General features: G+C 44.5%; 2 protein-coding genes across 8 annotated transcripts in view; one reads left to right on the forward strand and one right to left on the reverse strand.

Annotated features, from left to right (window-relative positions):
- TMOD2 (tropomodulin 2) overlaps positions 1 to 2,828 on the reverse strand; it is a 74,719-nt gene extending 71,891 nt beyond the window's left edge. For both annotated transcript variants that reach the window (XM_047863480.1, XM_047863482.1), the window contains exon 1: positions 2,741 to 2,828. The gene's annotated coding sequence lies outside the window, so the exon portion shown is untranslated. The remainder of the gene's footprint in view (positions 1 to 2,740) is intronic.
- LYSMD2 (LysM domain containing 2) overlaps positions 1 to 16,039 on the forward strand; it is a 60,147-nt gene that overhangs the window by 16,947 nt on the left and 27,161 nt on the right. For 2 of the 6 annotated variants that reach the window (XM_047863484.1, XM_047863483.1), the window contains exon 2: positions 3,212 to 3,679. In XM_047863484.1, coding sequence (XP_047719440.1) covers positions 3,407 to 3,679 — 273 coding nt within the window. In that variant the 5' untranslated portion in view covers positions 3,212 to 3,406. Of the gene's footprint in view, positions 1 to 2,889; positions 3,680 to 3,743; positions 4,204 to 7,925; positions 7,984 to 10,515; positions 10,563 to 16,039 lie in introns of those variants that run through there. The other 4 variants (XM_047863486.1, XR_007153120.1, XM_047863488.1 and 1 more) reach the window with 4 other exon arrangements.

Below are 16,039 nucleotides of genomic sequence, written 5' to 3' on the forward strand. Positions count from 1 at the left end.
GACAGAGAGAGACAGAGCATGAACGGGGGAGGGGCAGAGAGAGAGGGAGACACAGAATTGGAAACAGGCTCCAGGCTCCGAGCCATTAGCCCAGAGCCCGACGCGGGGCTCGAACTCCCGGACCGTGAGATCGTGACCTGGCTGAAGTCGGACGCTTAACCGACTGCGCCACCCAGGCGCCCCTGTTCTCAGTTTTTAAGAGTCTCTTAGAAGCATTCCTTTTCTTATTCTTGACCTCAAAGGAAATACTTCTAATACTTCACCATTAATTGTGAAGTTTGCTCTGTGTTGTAGGTAGATACACATAACACCAATATTGACATTCTGGTTGATGAAGGAGAAATAAATATATATAAAATTCACTCTAATCCACAAATTGTAGATATTAGCTTTTATCATTTGGATTATGGATAAATCATCAAAAAACTTACAGGAAGATTGAATATTTGCAAACAGCCCCAAAGTCTATGGAAAAAAAAAAACTCACAAAGAACCCTAATTATAAAATGTCAAATAAGTATGAATTCAAGCTGATTCATTCCTGAGATCTACAGGAAACTCTTGTGAAGATCACAAAAAGGAATCATGGAGAAAATTCTGAGGATTCTATAGAACTTACTTCAGAGCATTTTATAACTTATTTGGAGGTGTTTTATGACCCAGGATTTCTCAGGGCTGGTGAAATTGAAAATAACTAGGGATAGTTTAGAAATTTGCCTTTATGAGAGAGAAGTGGGATGGCTTTTGAATCTCTATTTTTCGGTGGTACTTTTTTTGTTTACTTGCACTTTTACAGAGGCCTTGGTCATTTTGTAAAGTAATTAAGAGATCATCACTTAGTCTTTTTTCCTGCTTGACTCATTTTCTGCCCCTTATTTTGGTACCTACTGTTCTATCTTTCAGTAATCTCTGACTTGTCAAGGTCATCTTTCTGGTTCCTTATCTAGGCCTGTATTTCACCCCTTTAATTTAGCCTTTCCCAAACTGCTAAATTTATGAGAAGGAGGGTTTCCATGGTCAAACAAGCTTGGGAAATACAGTGTTAAGCCAAATCCAATAGCTTAGTTTACCACTGGAGGCCTTCTAGAGCCTTCAGTATTCTAATGTTCATTGCGAATCTCCAAAAGGGAAATACAGCTTGTAGTATTTCCCCAATTAATCAATTAACTTTTTCCAAATGACACTTCATATAATCCAGTTCATTAATCTTCAAATAAAAACTTCCAGTGCTTGGGGCACCTGGGTGGCTCTTTCAGTTAAGCATCTGACTTCTGCTTAGGTCATGATCTCATGGTTCTTGAGTTTGAGCTCCGCATCGGGCTCTCTGCTGACAGCTCAAATTCTGTGTCTCCCTCTCTCTCTGCCCCTTCCCCGCTCGTACTCTGTCTCTCTCTCTCCCTCAAAAATAAATAAACATCAAACAATTAAAAAAAAAAAACTTCCAGTGCTTATAAACTTTTCCTTAGTGGAAGACACACTATATGCTCTCTTGCTACTAGACCACAAATTCTTTGAGGACTATTTCTTTTTCTTGAAGTATTATCTGACCTCGTTATATATTGAAACTCTGCCATTCCACCTCTCTTATAGTTCCTGAGATGGGCACACTGGACACTACTCAAAAATTCATGTGTGGCACAATCTTGCTAAAGAATCCATTTTACCTTCCAGGATCTTTTTATTACACCTCAGTTTAACTACTTGTGCTTTATTCAAGGCTCTAAGATAGGTACTTCTGGTGCTAAAAAGATGAGTGAGATGTAGTTACACCTCACTGGAGCATGTGTAGAGGAGATAGTATATGACACAAAACACAAGTTAAATGTTAAACAAGAGGTACAAACTGCCTTGGGGTTCAATGGAGAAACAATAACAATTGGACAGGTAGGGGAGGGAGACACATGGGAAGAATCAGAAAAGATTTCTTGGAGGATGTATCATTTGGGATGGGCTTTAAATTTTTGAAAAATATGGACAGTATTCGAAGAGTGGCATTACAGGGGCATATAGCATATGCAAACGGAAAGGTAGGAAAGAGGGGCAAGTTCAAGTGGCTCTTTCTGGCAGGATGTATATAGGATAAGTTGTAGATAGGATATGGCCAGAGCATGGATAATAAAAATGGAAACAATACTTTGGGTGCCAGTATGAGTTACATTAATGCTATTGTCCACAGGGAGCCAATGAAGAATTTTTGAGTGGGAGGGTGATGTTAGGGCCGCTTGCGCCTCTCCTCTCCTTTGTGGTGTCTCCTAAGCTCTAGTTCCTTTGCCTCTGACCAGCTCAGCGACATACAGAAACTTCAGCCAATGAATTAAACTTCCGGTCTCCTGACCTGCGTATAGGGTACCTCCTCTTGTAGAGCTGTCCAGAGTAGAACAGAAATCGTGGCATCAGACTCTGATTAAATGCATACCCACTCTACGTAGAATACTGTTAGAAGTCAGAATGTTAAAGAGTGTTCAGATGAAGAATACAGACAAGAGGTCATTGGTGAATTTAATGATAATACTTTGGGCAGCTATTATTGCAGCCTATTAAAGAGGGAACTGAGAAGAAAAAAGATGGGTGCAGATAGTGTATTTTAAATAGTGAGCCACGAGAATGGATGCAGCTCGTGAGCCAGGAGAATTGACTGTAACTCATCACTTGTGCCTGGCAGCTCAGGACTAAAATTGGCACAGGTGCGCAGGGAAGAATGAAACCCAAACAACCGGAGGGTTAGTTTGAAGTCACCCACCTGGTTCAAAGTTGAAAGGCCTGTCCTTTCTGGTATGATGCCAAAAGGCCTCGACCCCCAAAAAATGTTGAGATGGGCCTGGAGAATCTGTGTGTGTTCAGTGGCCTTAATGTTTTCTGTGACGTGGACTTTGAGGTCATCAGGGTGGTCGGGTGAGGGGAGGGAAGTACCCTTCAGCTTGGAGGTCTGAGAAAGCTGGCGTGCTGGGGAATCAATACAGGAAGCAGAGCAAAGCTTTGGTGTTTTGTAGTGGTCGGGACAGGGCTCTCGCTAGGCTCTGTGGGCTCGGCGCAGGGTCCCCCCCGGGGCCGAGGACTCCTGAGGGTGGGCCCTTCTCGGTCCCCGCGGCCGCGGGCTTCAGTGCGCCTCGCTTCCCGGCACCGCAGGGCCTGCCCGGCACCGGCAAGCAGGGTGGAGCAGCGGCGGTCTGCCGGGCAGCTGCGGGAGCTCGTCTTGCTCTTCCGCTTGCAGGTGCGCCCGGGGAAGGTGGGACGCGCAGGAGGGGGCGCCCGCCATGCCCGGACCGCAGCTCCCCGCCGCGGCCTCCAGCCCGCCGCCCCCGCGGAACGGCCTGCCGCAGCCCCTGTGAGGCCGAGGAAGAGGCGGCGGCGGCGAAGGCGCCGCCCCCTTGGCGAGCTTCGCGACCTGGCGGCCTCCGCAGGACCCATGGCGGATTCCTCGCCCGCGCTGTCCCTGCGGGAAGGCGGCCCCCGAGCCCCCCGGCCCTCGGCTCCCTCGCCGCCCGCGCGCTCGCGCTCGGGCTCGGAATCAGAGGAGGCCGAGCTGTCGCTGAGCCTGGCCCGCACCAAGACCCGCTCGTACGGCAGCACTGCCAGCGTGCGGGCGCCGCTGGGCGCCGGCGTCATCGAGCGCCATGTGGAGCACCGGGTCCGCGCCGGCGACACGCTACAGGGCATCGCGCTCAAATACGGAGTCACGGTGAGCGGGGCGCGCCGCGGCGGCTGGGGCTGGTGGCACGGGCGGGGGCTCGTGGCGGGACGCGGAGTACTGGGGGTCTGGCAGGCAGCCATCTGTTCCCAGGCTCTCTCCCAGCGCGCGCCGAGAACCGCGGCAGTGGTCTCCAAAGGTGGTTCTGTACCCAGAAGGGCAGGCCTCCGAGGCTCCCTCCCCAGGTAGGTGCATCGAGTTCCCGGTGTCCTGCCCAGACACCGCCCAGATCAGTGAGGAAGGCCAAAGAGGACCTGGGAGCTAAGTTCACCCGATTTTCAGGCCAGATCACAGTACTCAAAGCTGAACCGAGGTGTTGACTCGGGGCAGAGAATTTTGTTTTCTCTGTAAACAAGCGCTGTGATGAGTCAGGGATGGTACGATTGTCTCCGCCGGATGGTTCTGGTTCTATCGATTATGCTGCTTTATTTAGAAGTGAAATTACACCCCTGGGCTCACTGGCAACTGTGAATGTGACACCTGTCGCTAAGCAGCAGCCCAGAACTGGGGTCTAGGTGAGCTGAAGAGCTGTGTTTATTATAAATTTATAAGTATGTGTGTCCTGGGCGTATTGCATTACACTTCTGGGAATAACATGGAAACCTGAGGGAACATATTGTCTCATTAAAATTACTTATAATTAACTCTGAGCTATGTGATGGCCTTTTTACATCTGAGTTCTGTATCAGTTTTCAATGTTCTTTCCTGAAACACCTAAGACAGCAATGGGAAGAAAGGCGATCTTCTCTGTATCTTTCTCTTAAAGAGAAACTCTTCCTGGCCCTTCACAGAATGACAGAGACTGAGTAATTTATTTTGCACATTCAAGTTGGAACAATATGTTTACCTAGCAGATCATTTTGAGACCAGGAATCTTCCTGTGCAGGCATATACTGATATTATTATGCTATGGTAGGCCCTTTCCGTCCTCCTGGGAGTTTGCAAATGTGAACATAGAACTACAATTCTTATGTATATCAATTAAGCCTGGTTTGGGTCAGAGCCAGAGAAGAGCAGAGTTGGGGAGTATCAGCAACTACCTTCTGCTGAATGCCTGCTGTGTGCCAGATATTCCATTTGTCCTGTTCCATCTTGTTCTTATTCAGTTTGATTTCCCTAAAGAGCCTTGGAGGTAGGTATAATTAACCTGTTTACAGATGGGAAGATGGATGAAAGGTAAGGATATTAAGTGTGTTTATTCACTGAGAGCAATTTGAATTAGTACACAGCTGCACTTGCATTACTTACAGCTCTGAAACAGCTGACTGCAGTTCTCTACTTTTCATCAAATGCTTTCTAATCTATGCTTTTGCTTAGTATAGATCCTGTTACTCATAACCTTATCGCCCCTTTCTGGTAAAGTATAAACCAGATTCTTCACTCCTTTCACGAAGACTTGGTTTTAAGATGTTAAGTATAATGAGTTGGGAACTGTAATCTATACCCTCAAAGAGTCTCTGTCAACTGCAACACTATTGATATTATGGACCCTATAATTCTTTGTGTAGATTGTGCCGTGCATTGTAAGATGTTTAACAGCATCTCTGAGCTCTGCCTATTAGATGCCAGTAAGACCCCCAGCCTCCATCCAGACATTGCCAAATATTCCCCAGCAAGAAACTCACTCTTCATTGAGGACCACTGGTTTATTACATGTGTATCATTTCCTTTGGGCCCTGAAGTATAGTTGATGAAATTTTTAGAGACTCTTCCACTGGTTGTGTAGAACCAGTGAAAGTGATAATTCTTACTGTAACAGTGATGTTATTGCTTTAATTCACATGTACAGATATTAGTTGGATTTACTCCTTGTAAGTTGAGATTTTAGGTGGAAGCTAAAAAGGCAGAAAGGTTTTTTTTCTTTCCGTGACTGAACAGAAAGAAGTTGAATGAGTTAAGTTTCAAATATTGACTACCAAGGTTATAAATAATTTAAATGATTGTTTAAAGGAATAGGTGATGATGTGTTGGAGATTTAGAGACCCAGGGCAGTCACCTGGAAATTAAGAGTCAGTCCAGGCAAACATTCGACTTTAATATCCCCTGTCTGGCAATAGCCAGGCATGGTTCTGCTGTGTTACTGAGAGGAGCAGGAACTCTCAGGGAAGCCTGTCTGCTGATGACAGCTCTCCAGCCACCCAGCTGGGAACCAGGCAGGACTTCAGTCCCTCAGAGGGAGAGACTGGTAACAGCCAGTAGTATTTTAGGTACCAGCGTGTTACCAGAACAGTGACTCTGACAAGGGGTGAAGATGGAGATCTGTTTGTCAACCCTTGGTTTTCAGGGGAACAAAACAGAAACTGGTTTTCTTAAGTGATGCTTGATGGCTGGCAGCAGGGTACATCCCAAGATATGGGAATAAATATGTTCCTCAAACTTGCCTGGGTAAGGGAATGCCCTGGGGCAAACTAAAAATAAAGAATCCTAACTGACCTTGAGCCTACTGGATCAGAATACGCAGAGAAGGAGCACAGCAATCTTCATGTTTTACAAGCATGGCATCTTGGCCTGTTCCCAAAGCACTGTCCTTCCTGGGGTCTTTGCACTTGCTGTTTCACCTGTGTGGAACACTGTCCCTGATCACTGCATGGAAGGTTTGCTTCATGGGTGTATGACCTGGGTAGTCACATGGAGCCCCATGCTTAGAAGAGCCTCGCATTTGGTGTAATGCTTTACTATTGCCATCTTGAAGTTTTTAGTATTCTGTGAACAAGGGCCCCATGTTTTCACTTTTCACTGGGCCCTGCAAATTATGCAGCTGACCTTGGCAGTGCGACTTGCTCCCTCATTGCTTACATGTCTCCTCCCTGAAGCCTTCCTGACTGCTTTCTGTCAAATTACAGCCCTCCTTCACACCTGCTTTCCCCTTCCCTGCCTTGTTTTCCCAACAGTATTTATTGTTCATCTCCTTTTCCTTTTTGTCTTTTTTTCAGCTTCTTTTTGGTGATACATTAGCGAATAAATAGAAATCCATATCCTCATGGAGCTTATATCTTAGTAGAGGCAGTAAGTAAGCAAACGAAATATGTTTTATGCCAGGTATTGGTAAACAATATGAAGGAAAATTAAGCAGGGAAAGGAGGTAATGAAGGCTAGTGGGGGTGGCTATAATTATTTAAAATGGGATAGCCACAAAGAACTCACTGAGAAGGAGGCAAGTTGTATGTGTGTGTGTGGTGGGGGGGGGGGGGTGCAGATATCTGTGAAGAACATTCCAGGCAGCAGCAATAGCCAGTGGTGCAAAGGCCCTGAGGTGGAAGTATAATTGGCAAGTTCCAGGAGTAGTGTACCTGGTGCTTACAATGCAATGGCATGTATTTGGACCTTGAAGGCCACTGTAAGAACTTTGGCTCTTTCTCTGAGTGAGTTGGGAAGCATTGGAGAAGTTCAAGTAGAAGAATGACATGATCTGATTTCGGCACTAGAAGGATCACTCTGGATGCTGCTTTGAGAACAGGCTGTAGTGGGCAAGTGCCAAGCCATGGAAACCAGATCAGTTGAAGGCTTTGTAATAAATGCAGGTGAGAGGATGGCAGCTTGGACCAGACCAGCAGAGAAGGAGGTGGTGGGAAGTAGTTGGGTTCTAGATGATTTGTTGATATGCCGTATATTTTCTGCTTACTTGTTTACTGTTTTATTTGAGTATCTCTGCCCTACAGATGGGCCCAGGGATGCAGGAGGCTTCTCTATAGGAAAGAAGAATGTGGATGTTCAAGAATCTGGCCACGTCTGAAGCCTGAGGGACCCCAGTTCTTCTGCCATGGCCTTAGAAAATATCTTAAGGACCCTTCCCACCATTCCTTTTAAAGTCATTATTACTAATAATGGCATTTATTATTTTTTAGCTGTTTTTTTAATGTTTATTTGAGAGTGAGAGAGAGCAGGGGAGAGGGACAGAGAGAGAGGGAGACAGAATCCCAAGCAGGCCCCATGCCATCAGCACAGAGTCTGATGCAGGGCTGGATCCCACAAACAAACAGTGAGATCATGACCTGAGCTGAAATCAAGAGTCGCCTTACCAACTGAGCCACCCAGGAGCCCCCAACTTTTTTTTTTTTTAACCTGTTTTTTTTGTTTTTTTTTTTTAATTTTTTTTTTTAACATTTATTTATTTTTGAGACAGAGAGAGACAGAGAATGAACAGGCGAGGGGCAGAGAGAGAGGGAGACACAGAATCTGAAACAGGCTCCAGGCTCTGAGCTGTCAGCACAGAGCCCGATGCGGGGCTCGAACTCACGGACCGTGAGATCATGACCTGAGCTGAAGTCGGACGCTTAACCAACCAAGCCACCCAGGTGCCCCTTTTTTAACGTGTTTTTATTGAGCCTTGCTTGTTTGAGTCCTTTTGCCTCATGCTGGGGCTACAAGATGATACATGCACTCCTCTTTTTATTCATGGTGACTTTTTCCACTACTGCTTTCCACTAGCCTATAGCTACTTGAGAAGCCAGGTTGCTTGTCCAACTCATCTCTGGACATTCTGTGTTAGCCTGAGGCCGGCACATGGCAGGTCCTCCATATATGTATGGACCTGACCCACAGGCCTGACCACTGTGAAATCAGTAGGCCCTAGAGCAGACCCTGAAAGGTGGAGACCAGGGTAGGGGTTGAGTGACTTATTTTACAAAGTGTGGTTTGAGGCTCTCTATCCAGCCTACGGAAAGGTTGCTGCTACTGGGATGGTGCTGGTTTTCTCGCCTTCCACCAGCAGGGGGTTTTTACATCAAATTAAACATAGGGTTATATTTGAGCATCTCTACTAATGCATTTGAGGAAGTGGTCTGGGAGACTGAAACTAGTTGGGCTGGGTTGAAAAACTATTAAGGGCAGTTCAGATCTCAGATGTGAATTTGCTTGGGCTGGAATTTCCCTGGCTGTGCTTATCTCTACTGAGACATTAAGGCCCTTTCCCTCACCCCGTGTTCTAGATTTAGCTATGGCATTTGTGGCCTTGTTAGCTCCTCTCGGATGCAAGCATCTAGAGGAAACTCACTGATGCTAGCCAGCCACTGTGAGCTTTTTGTTTGGAAACCCTGGAAAAACATCTAGAAAACAGTATACAGACTAAAAGTGGGCAGGAGACAGGGAGGGGACTTATTATTTGCATAAACTTTTTCTTTGTCTCATTGCTTTCCCCCTGGCAGCTCGCCTGTCTGCTCCCCTCTCCAGAGGCCACGTTGTCTTCAGTGCCCTCAATCACTTCCTGTCCAGTTTTATTCCCAGGGTCTTCTCACTTTCTTCCAGTGAACTGCTAAACTCCAGTCGCTTCTTAACACTTCCCCTACCAGAAGTGTTTGAGGTTTAATAGATTCTCATGTATTCTTTTTTTAAAAAACAGCTTTATTGAGGTATAATACCACAAAATAAACCCATTTTAAGTGTATTCAAGGACTTTCAGTGAATTTACAGAATTGTGCAACCATCACCACAATCCAATTTTACAACCGTGCCATCACCCTGAAAAGATCCCCGTTACTTCCTGTTTCCTTCTCTAGCCCCAGGCAACCACGAATATACTTTCTAATCTATAGATTGGCCTTTTCTGGGGATTTCATATAAATGGTGCCTCCTATGTTCTTCTGAAATAGTGTGGAAAGGAAGTAAATCCTATTCCCCCTAATTAGCACATGGCACTGGAGGAGTCTGATTGCCCCCAGCACCTAGAACTTAAGAGTGTGAGACAGTGGGCTGATGGGTGAATCTAGCACTTACTAGAAAATGATCTGGAGAGAGTCCTTTGATTAAGTCTTTTCTGTAAAATAATAATAATCAAATGAAAGTTGTATATATGTATGCATATATTCTAAGCCACAGAGTGCCATAAAAATGTTAGTTCTGAATGTGTCCTGAAATGTTTTTGGAAGGGTTTGTCTTTTTTAAGGAGTGGAGAGGAAGAAACAGAAACGAACAACGAGATCATGACCTGAGCCAAAGTCAGGCGCTTAACTGACTGAGCCACCTAGGCACCCCTACAGGGGAATCATTTTATTTTATTTATTATTATTATTATTATTTTTTTAAATGTTTATTTTTTTTTTGAGAGAGAGACAGAACATGAGCTGGAGGGGGGCTGAGGGAGAGGGAGACATAGAATCTAAAGCAGGCTCCAGGCTCTGAGCTGTCAGCACTGAACCCCATGTGGAGCTCAAATTCATGAACTGTGGGATCATGACCTGAGCTAAAGGCCTATGCTTAACCGACTGAGCTACCCAGGTGCCCCAGGGCAATCATTTTAAAGAAGTTTTTAAATTATCGATGGCACTTGTTCTATCTAATGTCACCGTGGTTGTCATCTTGTGGCCACCTTGTTACCTCGTACTTAATTCTTCTGTAATCTGTTTCTTAGTGACCAATTTCATTGAGTCATGCTGTTCCATCCTGAGCATGGGAGAGAATTTTCAAATGAAAGTGTTTGATTGCTATTCCTATCCCTGACTCATCTGCCCACAAAAAACATAGGGTAGTTCTTTGTCACTCTGAACAGGTCACACTTTTTATTCTCAGCATTAATTGGGTTTTAAGAAATGTGGAGAACAGAGGGGTGGGAGAAATAGGTGAACTTTTTTTTTTTAGTTTAAATAAATTGAGCGGCGCCTGGGTGGCTCAGTCGGTTGAGTGTCAACTTCGGTGCTCACAGTTCATGAGTTCAAGCCCCACATCGGGGTCTGTGCTGACAGTGTGGAGCCTGGAGTCTGCTTCAGGTTCTGTGTCTCCCTCACTCTGTCCCTCCCCCTCTCATGCTCACTCTCTGTCTTTCACTCTCAAAAGCAAATAAACATTAAAAATTTTTTTAAATAAATTGAATAATTTTTTTTTTCCTTTTAAAGCCAAAGGAGTTGCGTTCTATATTGAAGGCAGCATGGCTTCCCCAAAGGTAATTCCTTATCCACCATCCACCCAAGGCCTGGTATGATCCAATCTTGTTTTAGAAGGATAACTCTAGGGGTGCCTGAGTGGCACAGTTGGGTAAGCTTCCGACTTTGGCTCAGGTCATGATCTCACGGTTCGTGAGTTCGAGGCCCACATCGGGCTCTGGGCTGACAGCTCAGAGCCTGGAGCCCACTTCAGATTCTGTGTCTCCTTCTGTCTACCCCTCCGCTGCTTGCACTCTGTCTCTCGCATTGTCTCAAAAATAAATAAACATAAAAAAAAAAAGAAGGATAACTCTAGCAGTAGAGTGGAGGAAATATTGTATATTGGGGAGGGTAGAGAAAAGGGATCATAATATCTTCTAAGAGTCCTAATTTATTGTCCTTTGCTTTATGTGTTCCTAACACAACCCAGATCTGCATTGTGATAGTGCCAGAAAACTGCAATTTTCAAAGGTTATGACAATTCAAATCCTTGTGATATCCAAAATTTGAGGCAGCTATCATTATTCTATATATGTTTTTAACAGCAAACCTTGATGGCTTTTTATTACAGTTGCAGTTAAGCATACTAGAATTTGAATACACTGGACTGTTTACCATTAACATAATCATTTTTCTCTGGTAATCATGGACTACCAGGATTAGAATATTCCAGAGCTTCAGTGTTTATTTCTGTAACATTCCTGACAAGTGTGTGTGCCCTGGATGAGATTTAATAGAAGCTCCTCTTTATTTCTCCAGGGAGCCCATTCATTCATGGAAAACTCTTACAGCGACTTCTTCCTTATATTGGAAGTCTTAAACTTTTGACAAGATCTTTCAACACAAGGTTTCTAGTTCTAAACCTAGGAGACAAAAGTTCAGAGGAATTTCAAACTTTTCACCTGATAGCATCTGAGCTGCTCTGTGCTTGGAAAAATAAATAAAGTAAAAATTGCGTGTTAGGAAATGTTGAACAGAGCCAGGTTGGGAAAACTCTAGAGTTTTCCAGCTCTTCCTTGGGTTGGATCATGACTTTTCTTAGCTTTATGTGAGGTGACATTCCCAGAACATTAGACCCATCTATATTCAGATAAAAGTATAAAACATTCCTAAAACATCATTTCACTGTTTGGGATTATCCCTAGTCTCTTGTCTGTGCTGTTGTGGCTTCCTCCGTGACTAGGCTTCCTGTTTCCACTGATGCCTCTTTATTGCCAGTCCATTTTCCACAAAGCTACCTGAGTGCCCTTTAACTGTAATCAGATTGTGTCAGTCCCTTTCTTCACTCTCCAGTGGCTTCTCATCACATTTAAAGTAACACCTAAATTTTATCCCTTGGCATGCAAGGTCCTATGTAGCCTGGAGTTTTGCTCATTACTCCCTACACTTCAGCCACACTACATTTTTACTGTGCTGGGGCATTGCAGCTGCTTTTTCTCCCCAGAATGCTCCCCCCCCCCCCCGACTCCTAGCTTTTTGCATGGCTGGTTAATTCCTTAACTTTACTACAGGTACAGAGTTTGCACCCTGTGCAGTTGGTTCAAGCCACTACTTGTAGAGGAGAACAAGTTAAGATCAAATTTATCACCTTCGGGCAAAAAAACATAAAGCTTACACACCTCAGGGCACTGACAACATATAATGTTAATTATCCAGGCATGTCTGTATGAAATTTTTTTATATATTCTTTGTAGGAGAAATATTTTTTATTGTGAGAAATTCCTACCTCCTTCCTTCTCATCTGCTGAATACATGTTAGGATCTGCCCTTGCCTGTTACTTTCTCCTTTTTAACCACATTTAATAATATGATAGCAACTATTATTATTTTTGAGGGCTTCCTGGGGGCTATGCATTGTTCTAAATATCTGAGTTGATTCGTGTAATCCTCATAATGATCATATTGCATGGGAGGTACTATTATTATCCCTACTTTACAGAAAAGAAAACAGAATCGTTAATGATTAGAAAGTGGCAAAGCCAGGGTTTGAACCCAGAAAGTATGGCCCCGGAGCCCATGTTTCCAACTACTACCTGTATTAAAGTCATTGACCTGTTTTCACCTTCAGGCTCAAATCTGCCAGTTCTTAGATTGTTCCCCACCTTGATGCTAACTGTGTCTGGATATCTCTGGTGTCCTTGATGCTGGCATCCTGTGTATCATCTCAGAGTCTAGACCACAGAGTGAATGTATACCTGAAATGCTTGCTGATGATGCTGAGATGGAGATAGCACAGTCTCCAACTTCCAGAAGCTTATAGACTAATTCAAGAGGCAATTCTATGGGTGAATCAGTGGGATGATGCACAAGAACCTAGACAACTCTGCCCTTTACTCCCTGTGCTCCTTAACTGTACCCAGCTGTTGATTCAGTCACCTTGTCTTGTATTCCTGTCACTGGCCCTTTGCCTGGCTGTGATGGCCTGTCTTGCTTTGAATGATAGATGTATGGGTCAGGGTTCTGGCAAGAAACAGTGGGCTCAGGGGATGTGGCCAAAGAGAATTTAGTCAAGGGACATTTATTTTTATTATTTTTTAAAAATTTTTTTAATTTTTATTTATTTTTGAGACAGAGAGAGACAGAGAGTGAATGGGGGAGGGTCAGAGAGAGAGGGAGACACAGAATCTGAAGCAGGCTCCAGGCTCCAAGCTGTCAGCACAGAGCCCGATGCGGGGCTCGAACTCACAAACTGTGAGATCATGACCTGAGCCGGTCAGACACTTAACCGACTGAGCCACCCAGGCACCCCTAGTCAAGGGACATTTATAGAATGGGAGCAGGGTTGAGGGAACCAGGAAGGGATGGTGAAGCAACCTGAGACTAGCAACAGCAGGAAGATATTACCCCTAGGCTTGAAGGGCCAGGGGAAGAAGTGGTGTACCCCACACAGGGAGAGCTGGAGCCTGGGATGAGGGAGGGGTTACCTGGCAGGAACTCTGCCATAGAGGAATGCAGCTACTGGAGTCATTCATGGTGCTGTCTTTCTGCTGGTGCCTTCCATTGGAACTCCCACTGGAATGCCAACGACATGGCTTAGGTAATGCAGTTCTTAAGAGGTCAGCCTCTTGGAGTTCGGAACAGGCTCAAGAAGAGTTGGGAATGGATTGGATGGTGAGGGTGTATTTAAAGGGAGAGTAACACAACAGATGACTTACTGTCCCTTTCTGGTTACCTCCTGGGGTTAATCTTTTATGCCTGTTCCTCTAACCTGTTTTAATTAATTTATCTATCTATCTATCTATCTATCTATCCTTCCACCCTAAGCATTTAGTGTGTACAGGATCTTTGTTAGCCTCAGGGAAGCTATAGAAATAAAAGTGCTTGTCCTTAAGGAACTCACAGTTTATGCTTGGTGTTCTCAGTTCTGCCTCAGCAATGAGATCTGGTGTTCCCTGTCAATTTCTGTCCTCCTTCATTATTCTCAGAAAATGGTAGACCCCTGCCAATAAGCATTTCAAAGAGCACTGTATCAGTGAAGGCTCTTTCATTTACAAGAGACAGAAAACCTAACTCAAATTGGGTTAGGCAAAACAACAGCAAACAAACAAACTGGCATTTATTAGCTCAAGAACGCAAAGGCCCTAGGGTATTCTGGCTTTAGGCTTTGATTCAGAGGTCTGATTGCTTTCTTCCAAGGTGGCCTTGTTGTCGGGTTCCATGAAGTGGACAGATTGCTGCTCTTTCTGGTAGAGAAAATGGAGGACCTTTCCCCTCCCAGACCCAGCAAAAGTGTCCTTGCATCTCTGAATCATTCCAAGATGGGACTGTGACCTATCATGAAAGCGAGGATACTGTGACACTGCAAAGGGCAAGAATGAGTCATATGCTCACCCTGGAGTGGGGAAGGGGGCAGTTCTGTGCCAATGGAAGGCCACATACTAGGATGGAGGAGGTGAATGCTAGCTGATAAATAGGAAAAAAACCCAAGGGGATATTAAAGGCAGAGTCAATATACCTGAACCTGTTATGGATAAGGTATTCGAATTATTTTAAATCACTCACATTGAAGCCTAAACTGGACCAGAGATACTTAGGATTTTTAGACTTTAATTTTGTCTCCTAAATGCCCCTGCCTATTCATGCCTCTCTTTCCCACCCTCACCTTCTCTCCTTTACCAAGAAACTAGAACACAAAAGACCAACCCACTCTACACAAAAGATGCTTTAATGTAGTACCTTTAAAAGAAAAAAAAGCTTTCACTGTACTATTTGTGTAGATTCAGCTTATAGTAAGAAATCAGGAGATAGAGGGTCCATTTACTAGTCGACTGTTGTTTTTTCAGGCTCTTTGATACAGAAATCTAATTTTTTCACTCACAATCAATTTGGCATTAAAAGGTCCCGTAATTTGGTCCCATTAGTCACGCACTTTTATCTTGACTTCAGAGTCAGACAGAAATTCTAGCTCATACATTTAACGAACTGTAGGCACTTGGTCAAATCAGTCATCTCAATTTCTTCATTGGAAAAGAGAGTAGTATCATCTGCTGCTAAATATTTTCTTTCTCTCTTATATATCCTGTCTGTCTATCTACTTACCTACCTATCTGTCTCCTCTAAACAAGCATGTATACAATCTCTCATTTAATCTTCCCGACAACCCTGTGAAGGCTAGAGGGTACCTATTTTACACACCAGGAAACAAGCTGAATGAAAGAAGTAACAAGCTAAGCTTGTGTTGAGACCTTTGGTGTTGGAGGAGCTGGGATTTGAAACCAGGTCTGTCAGATTCCTAAGCCTGTGTGCTTTGTTATCTTACCAAACTGTCTCGGTTCTGTGCCTCCCAAGAAGGAGCTGAGGTGAAAATTCGATGGCGCGGGGCGCGGAGGAGCCTAGCATCCCCGGACGCTGTTAATGCCGTGTGGTGAACGCCAAGTGCACGCATTTCTCCCGCTCGCTGGGAGCCCACAGACGTGCAGCCCTGCCTGCGCTCACAGGATTGTGGACTGAAGCACCCCACTTATCTCTCTGGAGTGTCCTTTTCTTCTTTTGCAAAAAGGAGATGATAGTATCTCGATTACTACCCAACCCATGTAAATTCTGTTCTCCCTTTCGCCCCCAGCTCCCAACTCTGTGGTCTGCACGAAGCTTCCGCAGGTGTGAAAGAGTTTGAGGTTCTAGAAACTGTATTAAATGCCAGCTTCTTCATCTGCCAGTTTATGATGGTTCCATGATACATAATCTCTATGAGTTTTGTTTATTTGTAAAGTGAATCTTTAAATACCTTCTCCGGGGTAGGAAATACGAGATACTGTATGTAAAGTGCTGCCCACCTCCTTTCCTTACCTCTACTGCTTCTGCCCATTCTTCAAGGCCCATCTAAAGTCAGAAGAATCAAAATCAGAACTCCACCTTCTCCTTGAGGCCTTTCTTAACAACTGCAACCCCAGTCTGCACCATTCTTGCAAATTCTCATTGTATTTATCCCTGTACCAGCTCCTGTATCCATTACATTTACCAAACACAATTCCAGAGACATAGGAAGCACCCTGTAAGT

This window comes from Prionailurus viverrinus, chromosome B3 (genome assembly GCF_022837055.1).
Source record: "Prionailurus viverrinus isolate Anna chromosome B3, UM_Priviv_1.0, whole genome shotgun sequence".
NCBI classification, from domain to species: Eukaryota; Metazoa; Chordata; class Mammalia; order Carnivora; family Felidae; genus Prionailurus; species Prionailurus viverrinus.